This window comes from Capra hircus, chromosome 13 (assembly GCF_001704415.2).
Source record: "Capra hircus breed San Clemente chromosome 13, ASM170441v1, whole genome shotgun sequence".
Taxonomy (NCBI): Eukaryota; Metazoa; Chordata; class Mammalia; order Artiodactyla; family Bovidae; genus Capra; species Capra hircus.
In genome coordinates this window covers 45,744,353-45,760,293 of record NC_030820.1, presented here as the reverse complement: position 1 = coordinate 45,760,293, position 15,941 = coordinate 45,744,353, and the positions used below count along the sequence as shown (strand labels likewise).

At 49.3% G+C, this 15,941-nt stretch overlaps 1 protein-coding gene across 1 annotated transcript; it reads left to right on the top strand.

Annotated features, from left to right (window-relative positions):
- Positions 1,527-15,166, top strand: GTPBP4 (GTP binding protein 4). Its single transcript, XM_005688151.3, has 17 exons — positions 1,527-1,648; positions 2,502-2,672; positions 3,935-4,038; positions 4,119-4,255; positions 5,334-5,434; positions 5,637-5,729; positions 6,282-6,473; positions 6,548-6,613; positions 7,522-7,611; positions 8,039-8,149; positions 9,414-9,491; positions 9,749-9,800; positions 10,214-10,314; positions 11,558-11,755; positions 12,638-12,703; positions 13,817-13,960; positions 14,819-15,166. Exons 1-17 carry the CDS (start codon positions 1,601-1,603, stop codon positions 14,969-14,971), a joined length of 1,905 nt encoding a protein of 634 aa, XP_005688208.1. The 5' UTR covers positions 1,527-1,600; the 3' UTR covers positions 14,972-15,166.

Sequence of the window (15,941 nt, the reverse complement as noted above, 5' to 3'; positions counted from 1 at the left end):
AGGCTAGTGGCAGCCTTGCTGGGCCTTGGTTCCCCGCCCACTCACAGCGTTGCTGTAGGGTTGAAATGAGTTCACATGTAGGCAGGTGCTTTGGACAGTGCACCACACCCGGTCACACGCAGGTACAGTTTCCCAAAGGATGTGGTCCTGGGCTCTACAAGGGAGTGGCCACCCCTTAGCAGGTTACGGAGGCCAGTGTCTCAGTGCCCCAGCCTTCTCCATCCACTGCAGAGGGCAGCCATGGAGCCGACCACAGCCCTCTGCTTTGGGTGGGCTTTTCCTGCCCTGCTCCTCATCTGTAGGGTTTTGTGGGTCTCAGGGGCCATCTCCTTCCTCCTGATCTCATCTCACCAGCAGCCTGTTTTGCACTCACAGCAGGTCAGCCCGGCTATTGGCTGCCCCTTCCGCTCTTGCCTGCCCCTTCGCTCTTGCAGTGGCAGTAGGAGGGGAGGGACTGCCCCCCTTCACAGGGCCCTGGGGATGGACCCATCTGCAGTCTGATTCTCAGAAAGGCTGTGCTGCAAATCTGGAATCGTGCCCGAAGACAGTGCACAACTGACTGGAAGTGTCTGGTCCATACAGGCATTTGGGGCCACCCTCGGCAGGCAGAGCAAAGGTGGGGGGCAAAGTTCCAGGTGGAGTTCGTTGGGGCAAGGCAGTGGGCAGGTCAGTCAGCCACGGTCAGGGGAGCAGAGATGCTAAGACAAGAGCCAGAGTCACCGAGGCGGAGGGATAGATGAGGGGCTCCTGAGGAAGAAGAGGGACAAAAGGCCTGCGGCTGGTCTGGGTTGGGGGAAGGCTGGCAGTTCCGGTGGGGCCAAGATGGGGTGGTGGTGTAGGGTCGCCAGAGCGGCCTCGCGGGGGAGGAGAGGTGTCCCTTGTCGCACACGGCTGGGCCTCCACGGCCTTTATTTAATAAGATTCAGCAGGGGACTTCCCTGGGGGTCCGGTGGTTAAGACTGAGGTTTCAGTGCAGGGGCGGATGTTCCATCCCTGGTGGGGAAGCTAAGATCCCACCCGCCTCACCGACCAAAAAAATTAAAAAAAGGAAGCGCGCTCACCGGGGGAGAAGCGATGTGAGCGCGCAAAGAGCAGACCCACGCGCCCCCCACCTTCCTCTCACCCAGCCAGAGCCCGCGCCCGCTCCCCCAGACCCCGCGATCTCCGGAGACCCCAGACTCCCCGAGATCCCTGGAGCCCTCCGAGCCCCTCTGACCCGCCCACCCTCACCCCCCAGGCTCCCAAAGGCCCCCCGGACCCCTGGCTCAGGTCAGCCAGGCCCTGGACCGGCTGGGCAGCACAGATGCCGGGGGAGGCCTCTCAAGACCCTCTCCTTTCCGCGGTGGGGACCGGACCTCAGCGCCGCCTTCCCGGCGCAGTCCTCCCGCCGCGCGCGCCCTCCGCCCTGGCCCTGCGACCCCTCCTCTGGCCCGGCGAGGGCGCTGTGTGACTCCGAGGCGGTGCGCGGGGAGCAGGGAGCGCCGGAACTGACGCACCGCCTACGCACCGCAGGCGGAAGTCCCGTCCTTCTCGGCGGAAGTTATTCCCCGGCTCCTCGGCGGATGTCCGGACGGCCGTCCCCTCGTGGCGAATCGCCGGCATGGCGCACTACAACTTCAAGAAGATCACGGTGGTGCCGTCCGCCAAGGTAAGAGGCCCCAAGGGCCCTTCTGCCTCCGCTTTTCTTGGCTAGGTCGCGGGCCGCTGGAGCTCCGGTCTGTAACGGTGGGCTGGAACGGGCCGCCTTCCCCGCCAGGCCCCTTTTTAGATCACGTTCTCTCCAGATTTGGGCCCCCTGGTTTGGGGTCCTCCCAGAGAGTGGGGGTCCTTCCTCAGAGATTAGGGCCCTCGGGGGTTGGGTTCTGGGGGTCCTTTCTCAGAGATTAGGGCCCTCAGGGGGTTGGGATCTGCCCGGAGGAGATGGGGAGAGTCAGGAAGCTCTATGAAGTGGGTGGGTCTGCGACGACTGGCGGCAGCGTGCCTCCCAGAGCCGGCGTTGTGCTTCCCAGAGCAGACAGCGTCGCACGCCGATATTCTTGGACGGCTTGCTCTGGACTTCATGCCGGAGTCTTTCATGTCCACTTTACCGTGGGAAACTGAAAACAGCGGTTTTTTGTGTGTGCTGTCAAAACTGGAGATACACAAACCGAAATAGTAGAACTGTTTATCCTTAAAACATACTTTTTTCCTGCTTTGTGCTTGATTTTTCTGGGTACTTACCTTTCAGATGGTTTTAGGTATATGGAATTTACGATAATGTCAAGAGTGTGGGATAAAGTTTATTTCAGCAGGCATTTGCTGAGTGTTTTCATAAAGGCAAGGAACCATAAAGATGAACAGAGCTTTACACTGAAGATTTAAGTAGAATAAGTGTTCGTAGTTTAAAATAGAAAAAGTGTTTGTAGTTTAAAATACATTGTTGAACATTAGTCTTTTAAGGTGATTTCAAATAAGTGGGTGAAAGGAGACATTTTTGGTGTAACTGTCTTATTTTATTGCAGGACTTTATTGACCTGACATTATCGAAGACTCAGCGAAAGACTCCGACAGTTATCCACAAACATTATCAAATCCATCGCATTAGACATTTTTATATGAGGAAAGTCAAATTTACTCAGCAGAATTACCATGACAGACTCTCACAAATTCTGACAGATTTCCCCAAATTGGATGTAAGTGACTCTGCCGGAGGAAAGTGATTATGTAAATATGAACCTGTAGGCAAGGTTAAACCAGGTGTGTCTACTCAGTTGACTGATAGTGAAGGAAAGAGGAAGTAATTGACTTGTCAAAGTTTACTCCGAAAGTTAGTAACAAAACTGGGAGCAGATCAGAGGTTTTTTGATTCCTTAGTATCTTGTTTCCCCAGTGAAACTCCCATCTCTGAAAGCCTCGGGCTTTCTCTGTAATCTCTAGGCTGTGGGGACAGTTGGGATTCTGAAAGCTGTGGACTGAATTCAGAACCCTAAGGTTCTGGTGGCCTGTGCGTCCTCTCCTCCTTCTTTCCAAAGCTCCCTTTCCTGTGGCTTCAGATGGGGCCAGTGGCTTGAGGCCCAGCAGTGTGTGTTATCTTGCTGCTGCGGTTTATGGTCAGTGTGCTTTTCTTATGAGAGTCAGTCTCATGGGGCGCTGCCTTCTTCATTGAGCCCCTGAAGTTAGGTCCTGCTGCACGGAGCCATCTGCCTGTGTGCTTAGCTGCAGGATGCAGGAGTGGACCCTGCCTGTGGAGCCCCTGAGTGGGACCACGTGGTCGCGAAGTTGCTGAGGTAATGATGGATGTGGGGTCTGCAATACAGCCTGAGAGCCTCAACTGCCCTGAGATAGTCCCTGAAGGTGGGTTAAGGCTGAGAGAAGAGATTGGTTCATGTGACAGAAATTGCTGGTGTAAAATTCTAGGACTTGATGTTAGTGCTTAGTGGCCACTGGCTGGATGAGGGTATAGTTTCTGGGGAAAGTGCAGGTACTTCAGAAAGTACATGAGGATGAAAAATGCAGTAAGGATGAGGTGACAGCACCAGGAAACGCCTGTACAAATAGAAGAGGAGCAAAGAGACGGGGGTTTTAAAACTTTCTTCTTAAGTTTTCGGCAATAACAGCACATTTACAGGTTGATGGGACTGGCTGGATGGATGGGAAAGTATTTCTGGAGCTCTTTTTTCGAGCCCAAGTGGTGGGCTCTGGTGCCCAGATGGAGTTGGGCCTGGCCAGGCCTGCGCAGGGCAGATGGACTTCACTTACCTGCTGACTCTATTTTTTTCCTGTGACTAAATAGTCACTGAGAGAGACCTGGGGAGAAGATTGAGGGGGGAGGGTGGGCGATGAGGAAGAGCAGAAGGTGTGATGTGTTTCCCTAGGAAGTTATGTTCAAGTGTTATCCACACACAGGAGGAGAAGCTGCCAGACCAAGGTGACCATTCTGTTGTTCTTGTTACAGGATATTCATCCATTTTATGCAGATTTGATGAACATTCTCTATGACAAGGATCATTACAAGTTGGCTCTAGGACAAATAAACATTGCCAAAAATTTAGTGGACAAGTAAGGGATTTTCTTACTGTAGTATTTTTGAAGTTACTGTCAAAGGAGAGCAAAATCTTACACGTTTTTCTGTTTTTCAGCGTTGCTAAAGATTATGTGCGGCTCATGAAATATGGTGATTCTCTGTACCGCTGCAAGCAACTGAAACGCGCTGCTCTCGGGCGGATGTGTACTATTATCAAGAGACAGAAGCAGAGTTTGGAATATTTGGAACAAGGTACTGGTTATGCATCAGCAACTAACTACTTGTTAGTGCATTCTGTTAAAGTACTTGATTATTGTAGAGTTATTTTTATAATGTTTATTTTTGTTTTGTTGTAGAGATCAAAGGAACAAATTATTTTTCCCAGTCTAGCCTGTAAGAAAGTCTAACAGATTAGATGTGATTGAAAAAGCAGCTAGAACTTAATTAATACTTACATGTTAGAGCTGCTGTCCGTGGGGTCGCAGAGTCGGACACACCTGAAGCGACTTAGCAGCAGCAGCAGCAGCAGCACTATTAAAAACATTTGTATCTTTCAAATTTAATAGGCAAGGCATATACATTATAAATGGTGGGGAGATACCAAAATATCTAAAAATAAAGTGACCCGTAGTTTTACCTGTTACTGATATTTTAGTGTAAAACATGTTAGCATCAAACTGCTACTCCAGTTTTGTTACCTGGTAGTTTTATTCAGTAGGCGATTTCTGAATTAATGTAGAACAATTTTTACAGAAACAACTTTGTGCTGTTTTGTATGCGTATATATTTTTACATTTCAGTTATTTTTAACTGATTTGATTTTGATCCCCTCCCCCAGCATCTTGCATGTAATTTGCAACAAGATCATAACTCTGAGCTGCTTTGACAGTGCTTCCAGTCATCGGTTACGTCTTTAGGTGGCCTGCCCAGTGGTGCTGCTGCAGCAGTCGAGGTCCCGAGGGTTGCTCGTTAAGAAAGGAGCCCTGTAGGCCAGGAGGTGCTAGAGCACACGCTCGCTCGAATTGCCCTTTCAGACTCTACTCTCTTGCTCAGTCCTCTGGGTTGTGTGGTCTGGGCCCCATCTCAGTCTGCTGGGTGGGAACCCGTGCTGTTTGGACCTGGGAGGAGGGTTCTGGGTTCAGCCTGGATACCCCTGCAGCTGGTCCCTCCTCCATTCATTCATGTTTTCTCGTCACGTGTGTGATCATTGTTGGAGTGTGGTAACATGGCCACAGGCCTGGAGTGTACAGCTAAGTTGAGCAGACCGTCAGCTTTGAGTTGCTTAAGCTTTTTCATTATGTTAAGCACATTTACCTTCGCCTTCTCACAGTGCGTCAGCATCTGTCCCGTCTGCCCACCATTGACCCGAACACGAGGACCTTGCTTCTGTGTGGGTACCCCAACGTTGGCAAGTCCAGCTTCATCAACAAGGTTGGTGCTGCCCCGGCGTTGACCGAGGACGTGCTTGTGTAGGCTGAGGGGGCCGCCCTGTCAGTGCTAGCTCCTGTCTTAGCAGTCTAGTCACATGAGGTGTCATGGGGTCTCTTCTGACCCCCGACAGTCTTGATGCTGTGTGGCTGAAGCATGTTGGTTCTGGGAGGATGTGAAAGTCAGGACCTGTGGTTTGTTCTAGGTAACGAGAGCGGATGTGGACGTCCAGCCCTATGCCTTCACCACCAAGTCTCTGTTTGTGGGGCACATGGATTACAAGTACCTGCGCTGGCAGGTGAGTGCTGGCCTGGCTCATTCCTGGCGTCTGGCTCTGGGCTTCCCACCGATGAGGGTCTGCCCATGTCCTGGGAGCCTGGGGAGCAGGTCCCGGGTTGCCAGGAGCACCCCCCACGCCCTATGGACAGGTTCCAGGGCAGCATGGGGGCCTCTGTCCATCCTCGGGTGAACTTGGGACACAGCAGCTCCCGGTGTGGCATCTGTGCTTTGCTTATGGCAGGACTTCTGATTGATGCATCCTCAGAAACCCAGAATGGGTGGCGCAGCCTCTGTCCACAGTTGAATGTGATATTATAAACAGTGGTGTTGTTCTGAGCACTTGGGGGCGTGCTGGTTAATCCAGGACTCATAGAAAGAGCAGTCCTCTTTCCATCCAGCCCTCAGCATCGCTGGTGAGCTTGTTCCTCAGTGAGGGCCTCTCCCCTGGTCTTTACTTGTCCTTTCCCACTGCTTTGTTCCTTCACCGTGGTCAGTGGGGAGCTCCATCAAGGCTGGTCTAGGTCTGTGGGCACCCTTGGCCTGTGTGCTGGGCTGACTTGTCTGCCCATAGGTGGTGGACACCCCTGGGATCCTGGACCACCCTCTGGAGGACCGCAACACCATCGAGATGCAGGCCATCACGGCTCTGGCCCACCTGCGAGCCGCGGTGCTGTACGTGATGGATCTGTCAGAGCAGTGCGGCCATGGGCTCGTGGAGCAGCTGGAACTCTTCCGGAACCTCAGGCCACTCTTTGTCAACAAGGTGGGTGTGGGCCTGTGTGGTCTCATGAGTAAGGGTGAAGGTGATGATTTCATTAGTTTTCTTCCTCGCTGCAGCCCCTTATCGTCGTAGCAAACAAATGTGATGTGAAGAGGATCTCTGAGCTTTCTGAGGACAATCAGGTAAGTCACCTCGATGTTTTCAAAATTTCCTACTGATTCTGAACCTCGTCTCCCACAGCCAGAGTTGAGAAGGAATGTTAGTGATGCTAGTTCACAGGGTAAACTGTTTTATGGTTGAGATTATGTCCTTAGTGACTAAGTCGCTGTAACCTCACGGATGCCCATCAGTGGCAGAGAGACCAAGAGGTTTTCTGTGGCCTCTCTCAGAGGTCGTGGGGCTGGCAGTGCCTGTGGTCAGAGCGGCAGCCCCAGGAGCTGCTTGTTGGGAAGGGCTGTCTCTCAGGTGGGCACCTGGGCAGGTGGCATGGGTGCAGGTGGCCACGCTGGTCATGCTGTGATTGGTGTTTCCAGGGAGTAGGGGCCTAGGAGGGAAGCAGTGCTCCATCCTGAGCAGCCTGAAGTCCTGAGCTGGGCACTTGTTTCTGGACTGGGGGCGTGTGGTCAGGCCGGCAGCGAGGTGTCAGGTAGCCTTGGTGGAGGCGCAGGTGGCGTCCCTCTTAGGGTCTTAGTGGTCGTACCTGTTGCTGAGGTGTTTTCTCAGGAATTATCTTAGGCTGAGGAAGCCAGGTATTTATAAAGAACAACATTGAGAGCGTTGTGAAGATATATGTTGAGTTTTGCCAAGGTTCTCTTCAGGAGGGTTGGCCTCACAGAATGTTCCTGGGTGCCTCAGGTTTGCTTGCTGCACTCTGGTTTGATTCTCCCCATAATGTGCCTTGTCTTAATCACAGCAGGATTTAGGGACAAATAAATAACAGTTTTGAGGAGATGTTCTTCAGAAGAATTAGAAACCACAGAGGTGTTTGTTGTGATTAGCATATGTAGCACCTGTTTGAGGAGGACGGTTTGTGGATGGGAACTGAGAATAAATGCTGCAGCTCATGTTTACTCATCCGTTGTGTTCCCAGAAAATATTTCTAGACCTGCAGACAGAAGGCTTTCCTGTGGTGGAGACCAGCACACTGACGGAGGAAGGGGTTATCAGAGTGAAGACAGAGGTCAGTGCTCCCCGTAAGCAGGCCTGTCCTGAGCGCCAGCAGCCCCGCTGAGAGATGCATCTGGGTTCCCTGCCCCCTCTGCACCCCCTCCTCCTGCCCTGTGAGTGTTGGGAGTGGGGGTCACACTCCCACCATGGGTCATCTGCACCAGTCCTGCCCCCTTGGTTCCTGCATTGGGCTAGGCTTGTCCTGACCCAGGAAGGGAGACAGCACCCGCTCCCCACTCTAGGAGCACACGGTCTGCCCTGGGCAACTTCCTGAACTTGGGGGTCCTAGTACCCAGCCCGCAGAGGCTGCTCCGAGAGTGAGCCCGGCAGGTTCCAGCCTTGGGCCCATCTGGCGTGGGGCTCTGGCTCCTGGGCCCTTTCAAATGTGATGGGACACTGGATGCCCCGTGACCTAGCACCTTGTGTTCTCACCCTCCTAGGCTTGTGACAGGCTTTTGGCTCATCGTGTTGAAACCAAAATGAAGGGAAATAAAGTGAATGAGGTGCTGAACAGATTGCACTTGGCTGTTCCTAGCAGGAGAGATGACAAGGTGAGACCTCCTACGGAGGCCCTGGAGGCAGCGCTTGTGGGGCTGGTGGGGTTTCCTGGGTGTGCTTAGATCAAGGTCATGCCGTGTGTGTGTCAGAATTGGAAAGATGAAAGGAAAGGAGGAGCCAGGTTAAACTGCTGCTCCCTCCACCAGAGGTTGCCTCCTGCAGCTTGTCTCGTTTATCTTTCCAGAAACATTCTGGCGTATCAGCTTTTCTCAAATTTTAAATAGGGTGGGATGTACAGGTCTCTTTTTTAAATTGCAAGTGTATCTGTAGAATGAAATTTAAGGCATGTATCAAAAATGTCATTGTTCTCAAAAGTGCACTGGAAGTTTATGCTCCTGACGGTTTGAGAATGCACACTTCCTGTTCTGTCAGTATGATGGACCACAGATGATTGTTGTCGTGGTGTGTTTTCTTTTTGTCTGCGTTGCACAGCTTTTGGGATTTCAGTCCCCTGACCAGGGATTGAACCCGGAACCTGGCAATGAAGGGCGGGAATCCTAACCACTAGGCTGCCAGGGAATTTTCACATGTTTGTTGTTGTTGTTGTTGTTGTTAATTATTTTGATGTTTCTCATGTATTCTGTCCATTCAGCACTAATTTTTGGTGACCAGTCTAGGAACTAACAATAGGTAAAGATCATTGCCAGTGATGTTTGTTACTGTAAAACTGTTCACAGAAAGTTGTGCCAGTTTTCAATTTTTTTTCAGTACCACACATTTTTTTCCTCCAAAATAAAGTGAAAATTATAAGAAGTGATGTTTCTACATTGTGGTTTTAGGCAGTCGCACTCACTGATTATTCAACTTGATTGTTTCCAGTTACTAAACATTGTGAGGAACTGGGTATTTCATGGTGATTAACATGCCGACTGACTTCTTCACTTCTGTAGGTTGGTTATCTCTTGCTGATTTCTAGTTGTTACATTAAGGGAGTCAGACTCCTGTGTGCTCTATGTATGTGTGCTCAGTCACTTCAGGCGTGTATGACTCTTCAGGAGCCCAGGGACTAGCCTGCCAGGCTCCTCTGTCTGTGGGGTTCTCCAGGTAAGAATACATGTGTTGCCATGCCCTCCTCCAGGGGATTATGCTGACCCAGAGGTCCAACCCACGTCTCTTAAATCTCCTGGATTGCAGGAGGGTTCTTTACTACGAGCGCCACCTGGGAAGCTCTGTACATTCTGTAGACATTTTTTTTCTTTTTGTGTTTTGATTCAGCAAGCATTTCACATGGGTATTTCCAATCATGTTTTTTCACAGGAGAGGCCCCCATTCATCCCTGAAGGTGTGGTGGCACGTAGGAAGAGGATGGAGCTCGGGGAGCCGAAGAGGAGGCAGGTAGGTGAGGGAGCCCCAGGCCTGTGCTGGAGTGGGGACGAGGGCACCTGGGAGCATATTCCCCAGGGCTGGGACCCTCTCTGGTGTGGGGGGACAGGGCTGCCAGCGGTGGAAGCAGGTTTCCCACTGGAAGTTGGTGCTGAGCTTCAGGTGGCAAAAGGTTGGAGAGGGGTAATGCCATGGGTCTGGGTGTCACCCAGCAGTTCTGGCCCTGGGGGTCGGAAGAGCTGATGAAAACTGTTGCGTTTTCATTGCAGGAACGGGACCTGGAACTGGAGATGGGAGATGATTATATTCTGGATCTTCAAAGTAAGGACTCATGTGTGGTAGTTTAAGATGCTAGGTGTGGGAAAAGTATGAGAGTACCTTAGTGGGTACAAGTTGTCCAGCATTTTGTTAGTTTAATTTCTTGAAGGTGAGAGGTTGCTAGGATGCTGAGATTTTTTCCTTCCGAAGTAGGTTTCTCTTGTTTTTGGTGAGGGATTATTTTTATACCTTTCCTAGCGTATAATGCTGGGCCAGGCTGATACCATCGATAGTCTCTTGTCCATGCCTTAGGACTCTTGGTTTTGGGGTACTGACGGGCCCTGGCACATTACCTTGTTTACCTGGCACTCAGCACAGATGCTCTACTGTCTTTGCAGATGTGGGACTTGGTTAAGTGGTGACTCTTTGGGCATCCAGTAGTTGAAGATTTTTGTTTTTTGTTTTTTGACCTGTAGAGTACTGGGATATAATGAATTCATCTGAGAAACATGACAAGATCCCTGAGATCTGGGAAGGCCATAACATAGCCGACTATATCGACCCTGACATCATGCAGGTTTGTTCCCTGGTGATACTGTGTGATTTTTACTCCTCTTCAATGTGACCCAGGAGATATGAGCATAACTTCCCACTCCACTTTATCCTTGGCCCTTGTTCCTTATGTGCCCACCGAGAGCCTGGGCTTTGCCACCTGGGACCCCCGTGTTCAGCCCTGTGTCCCTCCACCTGAGGCTGGTGCGTACTCTTTCCTCCACCAGACCTCCCTCCCTGTCTTCCTCTGCTGGGCTCAGGGTGCCTCCTTCATGAAGGACTCTCACGTGTGGACACCCTAGTCACCTGCCCCAGCAGAGGGTCCACTCATGGGGCAAGGTGACATCTTAGTGATGTTCTATTTCAAATGTATGGTACATTCTATATAGTATTATAGTTCATGCTCTCATCCGTGGACGGACATAAGACTGTTCCATGCCACTGCTTTACCTTCTTTAGAAAGAATCACTCCCAACTCCCATCTTTTTTCCATCTTTTGGGTGTCATGGTTCATGTATTAGTATTGAGTGTTTTCAACATGTCTGGGCAGATTCCTAGGAGAATTGCTGGGTTATAAGGAAATTTTATGTCTGTCTTTTTGAGGAACTGCCAGTTCTCTGATGGTGTCCTTGATTTATAGCTCATGTCTTCGTCTCTCCAGTTGTGCCTCTTGCTCTGTCTCTCACTGTGTAGCAGCCCGCTCCACAATCTGGGCTTTGATGGCCCATGATTGGCTTCACCTTGCCTGTCCCCTTCCAGTCTCCTGCCCTCCTTCTGCCTTATCACACCAGTAGTGAGGGGGGCACCTTTGACTTGGGCTCTTGTTGAGGTTTATTATACGTTTTTCAAGATATTATTAATCATACAGCTAATGAGCTTGTATTTGGAACAGCTTTGGGATGGATACACAAGCTGTCCTGATCCAAGGCCAGTTTGGGTTGATATTTATGGTTCTAAGAACAGGGCTTTTGTGTACTGCTAGGAGAGAGGGGAACGTTTTACGTGTTTTAACCTTGGAGTTGGGAGTGATTCTTTGTAAAGAAGGTAAAGAAGTGGCATGGAACAGTCTGCTTCTGTTGGTGTAGTCTTCTTGCTCATCTCTGTGCCTGTTTGTGAGGAGGTGAGCCTTGCCGAGGCCACGTGAGCCTGAACCTGGGCATTTGTATCGCCTCAAAAAGTTTAGGAGAAACTTGGTTTTTATAAAGGTTGTTATACTTACGTATGAGTTTTCCATTGTTGACTTTAATTATGACTTAAAAAAAAAAAAGAAATTGGAAGAGTTAGAAAAAGAAGAAGAACTAAGAACAGCTGCTGGAGAGTATGACAGTGAATCTGAAAGTGAAGATGAAGAAATGGCGGAGATTCGACAGCTGGCAAAACAGATTAGGGAAAAAAAGAAGCTGAAGATTCTACAGTCCAGAGAGAAGGACACACAGGGGCCCAGGATGCCTCGGACGGCCAAGAAGGCAAGTGTTGTGCTTAAGAGTCAGTGGTTCTTTGTGTGTGCGCATCTGTATGGCCCTGCCCTTTGGTTGGTGTTAGTTGACTTTTGAGGTTGGCTGAGTGTTGACCTATACTGAGTGTTCCACCCTTTCTTAGTGACTTTCACTTTTGGATTCAACTACTTTGTAGCTGTACAAATGAAGATCGTGAGTTATAGGTAAATTTGTGGAGGTAAATTCATCAGTTAACACATCTTATTCTTTAATTCTTTATTGGTCAGGACTTAACCTTTTACTTTCTTCAGAAACCTAATGCAGTCTAACTCAGAGCCAAAGTGGTTTATCTGAGCCCTGTGACTCGTTAGGATGGGGAGGTTCACGCTGAGGCACAAGTGGGTTGGATGGAGCCAGGGTCCTCTGGTCCTCAGGTCTGTCTCCTTGGGCCTTCGCTTTTGTCTGGAGTCACCGTGCCCAGGGAAGGAGGATGGTGTGGCGGGTGGTTGAGTGAGCTGGGTCAGGCTGTCTCCATGGAGCGCACGTGTGTGTTTGACATGTGGCTTCTGTGTGGTGGCGGATGACGTGGACAGCTGTGGCATTGCTATGTCCCCCCACCGTTGGGGAGGAGCTGTCGGCCTCTTGGGTCTGCATGTGGGAACCCCTGGGGAGCTGAGTGGAATCTGGGGGCCACGTGTACGTTGTCCTGTGTGTAATATGTAATCACCCAGAAAATGTTAATTTTTATGTTATTTAATGAGTTGTCCAAAAACATGCATGTGAGCCCAAGTAAAAGATAGTTTCTAAAATAAGTGTATCTTGGATCATTGTTCTGTACATTTTTCCTTGAGGTTTTTTTTTTTAAGGTTTCATCAAACTACCTGTTTAAAACAATATCGTTTCCCCTTTCAGGTTCAGCGGAAGGTCTTGGAGGATGAGATGCGCAGTCTTGGTATTGACATGGACGACAAAGACAACGTGAGTGCAACGGCCGGGGTGGGGGTGGGGGTGGGGCACTGTCCTGGGAACCAGGGCAGGAACAGGTTACGGAGGAGTTGGTGCTTCTGGCTGGGGTTTGTGTTGAGAATTACGTTGTTTTGCAAAGTTCTTATTCTTTAGCTGTGACTTTGATTTTGGTGACCAGTGTCTTCACATCGAGCTTTAATTAGCTTCAGTTTAGACAAAATAAATGGGAGGTGGTGCTGAGTGCCTTGGTGTGAGAGGAACATAGGCTGGTAAATTGTTTAGACCCCAGAGGTTAGACGGCATTTTGCATACCTTTTTTAGTGTTCCAGTTTTTCTTGATGAATTGAGCCAGAGTAGACATCATTGTGTAAAAGAACATCTTGATGTTCTGGATTATTTCTCAAAGCAGTTTCTCAGAAGTGGAATTACCGAAACAAGGAAAACCATTAAGTTAGACTAATCGGATTTTGATGAGCCATGCGTGCTGTTCACATTATGTCTCTTGACTAATGATTATCGGATGCTGGGCTCTTGGCCTGCCTTCCTCTCACATTGCTGTGCAGTCTTATTTCCACATAGTAACCTGAGGGACACCTTGAGCAGGGGCCTGAAGAACTTGTCCTCAGCCCCCGGGTCTTGCTCAACTTCCTGGCTGAGCTTGTAGAAGTGGGGTGAGAAGGAGGGCCACTCTTGACATAAATCGTGCTGCTTAGGAGATTGAACAGGCAGCTCTGAGTAGCACACAGCAGCCGTGTGAGTGAAAATGAATATTTAACCAATAATTAATGGGGACTCTGTGTACTTTATTTTTTTAATTTTTTTTTAAGATTTGTTTGTTTATTTTGACCACACTGTGCTGCATTTGGAATCTTAGTTCCATGACCAGGGACTGAACCTGCATTCCCTATGGGGGAAGGGAGGACTTTTCTCCACTGGCCCACCAGGGCAGGCCCTGACTATGTGTGTTTTAAATGTATTTAGCTTGTTTGATGACGGTTCTACGAGCCCTTCATGTGCCTTCTCCCCCCACTGGATAATTTCATGTTTGTCACTAAGGCCGGGACCCGCAGTGCCAGGACCCCAAGGCGCTGGGACTCCGAGGCACTGAAGCCTACTCTGTTTCAGGCCCATTACGCAGTCCAGGCCAGAAGGTCTCGGAGCATCACCAGGAAGAGGAAGCGGGAAGACTCTGTCCTGCCCGCCTCTGTGACCCGCAGTCACAGCTGTTCTCGGCCTCCACGTGATGTCTCTGGTCTCCGGGATGTCAAGGTTAGTTCCTGTAACGAGTAGCTAATGAAACAGTAGCCTCTACAGTTGACCCCTAAGGGGGTCGGGGCAAACATTTGAAGCTGCAGAGATTGTGGGTTGGGTGGTGGAGTGCGCTTTTCTGAGTGCTGCACCCCAAGGGTTGGGCTTGGCCCCTGCACAGCCGGGTGTCCATGGGCCTTTTCTTCATGTGTGTGTGTTCCTTCTCAGGGCGGACAGAGAAGGATATTGCAGTAGCCTTGCAGCCTGAGCCTTGGTCCCAGCCACTCAGGGCTATGCTAGGAACAGTCCTGCTCAGATCCTGGACATGGGGCCCTCACCCACCACAGGAGAGAGCTGTTTGGGGCAGTCTTTTGGAAAAGACACTTTGGATGTGTACAGTCTCTCTTTTGTGGCAACTACTACTTTTTATTTTTTTTTTTAAATACAAAAATGGTTAGTTTCAGCATTTCGAAAATTCATATAGATGAGAAAGTCTGTATGTAACTGACAAGCAGTGTGCTTTCAGGGAGCCAATTTGTCCAGTAATCTGGACTTAATACCAGCATTGCCACTTGTCAGTCAGGTACGAGTAGCTCCATGGCCGGATCTCTGTGCCCTCATCTGCTGAACAGAACAGAGTACCTCATCTTGCAGGTCTGAGAGTGTCTGGTCCTCACAGATACGAGACTAGTCTGGTACAGTTTCCATCCTGCAGGTTACTCTGGTGTGTCCACTGGAAAATGGTGTGAGTGATGCTCACCAGGGCTTCTCTTCACAGCACAGAGACCTGGACTGTTCACATCAAGTGTTAACGGGTAATGGAAATTCACTTGGAAATTTGGGTTTTCACAACTGATAGGTTTTTCTTTACCTTTATAGATGGTGAAGAAGGCCAAGACGATGATGAAGAATGCTCAGAAGAAGATGAATCGCTTGGGGAAGAAAGGGGAGGCAGACAGACATGTGTTTGACATGAAACCGAAGCACTTGCTCTCAGGAAAGAGGAAAGCTGGTAAAAAGGACAGGAGATAGTGTCCTTTGCCGCTAAAACACTTTGACCTGACTTTTTCCTGGTTTGGTTTCACAGAGCTGGGAGTCATGATCTGTAAACTGAATAGAACAGTGAAGTAACTCAAGGACTTGATGCTTTGCTGAAAGCTTGGGGCTGGTGCATGGGGATGACCCAGAGAGATGTTATGGGGAGGGAGGTGGGAGGGGGGTTCATGTTTGGGAACGCATGTAAGAATTAAAGATTTTTAAATTATTAAAAAAATAAATAAATAAATGTAAGGGTTTGGGTAATTTTTGTCACTGTATTATGTTACAGATATTTTAGGTGGGGAGTGGTTTCTCATTTCTCAAGTTTTGGTTGTTTCAGACTTGGAGGACAGGAAAGATTTATTGATGTGACTGTGTTGCTTTTGATGAAGAAATCTTACTCTTGTGCAAGAGGGAACATTGGTTCAATGCACATGAAGAGTCCCTTTTTTGCAAACACACCTCTATTTGAGGGTGTGGACAGAAGTCTGAACTGGTGAAAGGTTACAGATATCAGCATGCCAGCACTAAAAGGACTAAGTCAGCTCCTAGTCCTTCTGTTCAGTGTACCGTTTGATTTACTTCAACTATTTTTATGCAAGATAAATTTCCAAAATAAATTTTATTTGGTTGGTTTTATTTTTGTTTCAGTTACAAACCACTGTCAGTGTGGGCAGATGAAAAGGGAAAAAAGCAAATGACAATTCTTTTTTGTTTCAAAGCAAAAAATACTTTTCTGTGGAGTAGAATGTTGCCTAAGTTGCTGAAGCAATTAAATGTAGGCATCTGCTTCAGTGTCCACTGTGAAGACTGGTTTGAGTGGAAATCATTGTGAGGTTCATGCCCAGTAAAATGAAGGGATTTAGCATGTGAGAATATGACGTGCTTACAACAGCACTTTTCAACCACAAAACTGCCAAGGCCACTGCTTTGCGTGCAGTTTCCAAGTCCCCTCTGCTCACCG

Coding starts and splice junctions, on each gene's coding strand:
- GTPBP4 (XM_005688151.3), top strand. CDS start 1,601: ATGGCGCACTACAACTTCAAGAAGATCACGGTGGTGCCGTCCGCCAAG. Junction 1,649..2,501: donor CGGTGGTGCCGTCCGCCAAG/GTAAGAGGCCCC, acceptor ATTTTATTGCAG/GACTTTATTGACCTGACATT. Junction 5,730..6,281: donor ACAAGTACCTGCGCTGGCAG/GTGAGTGCTGGC, acceptor GTCTGCCCATAG/GTGGTGGACACCCCTGGGAT.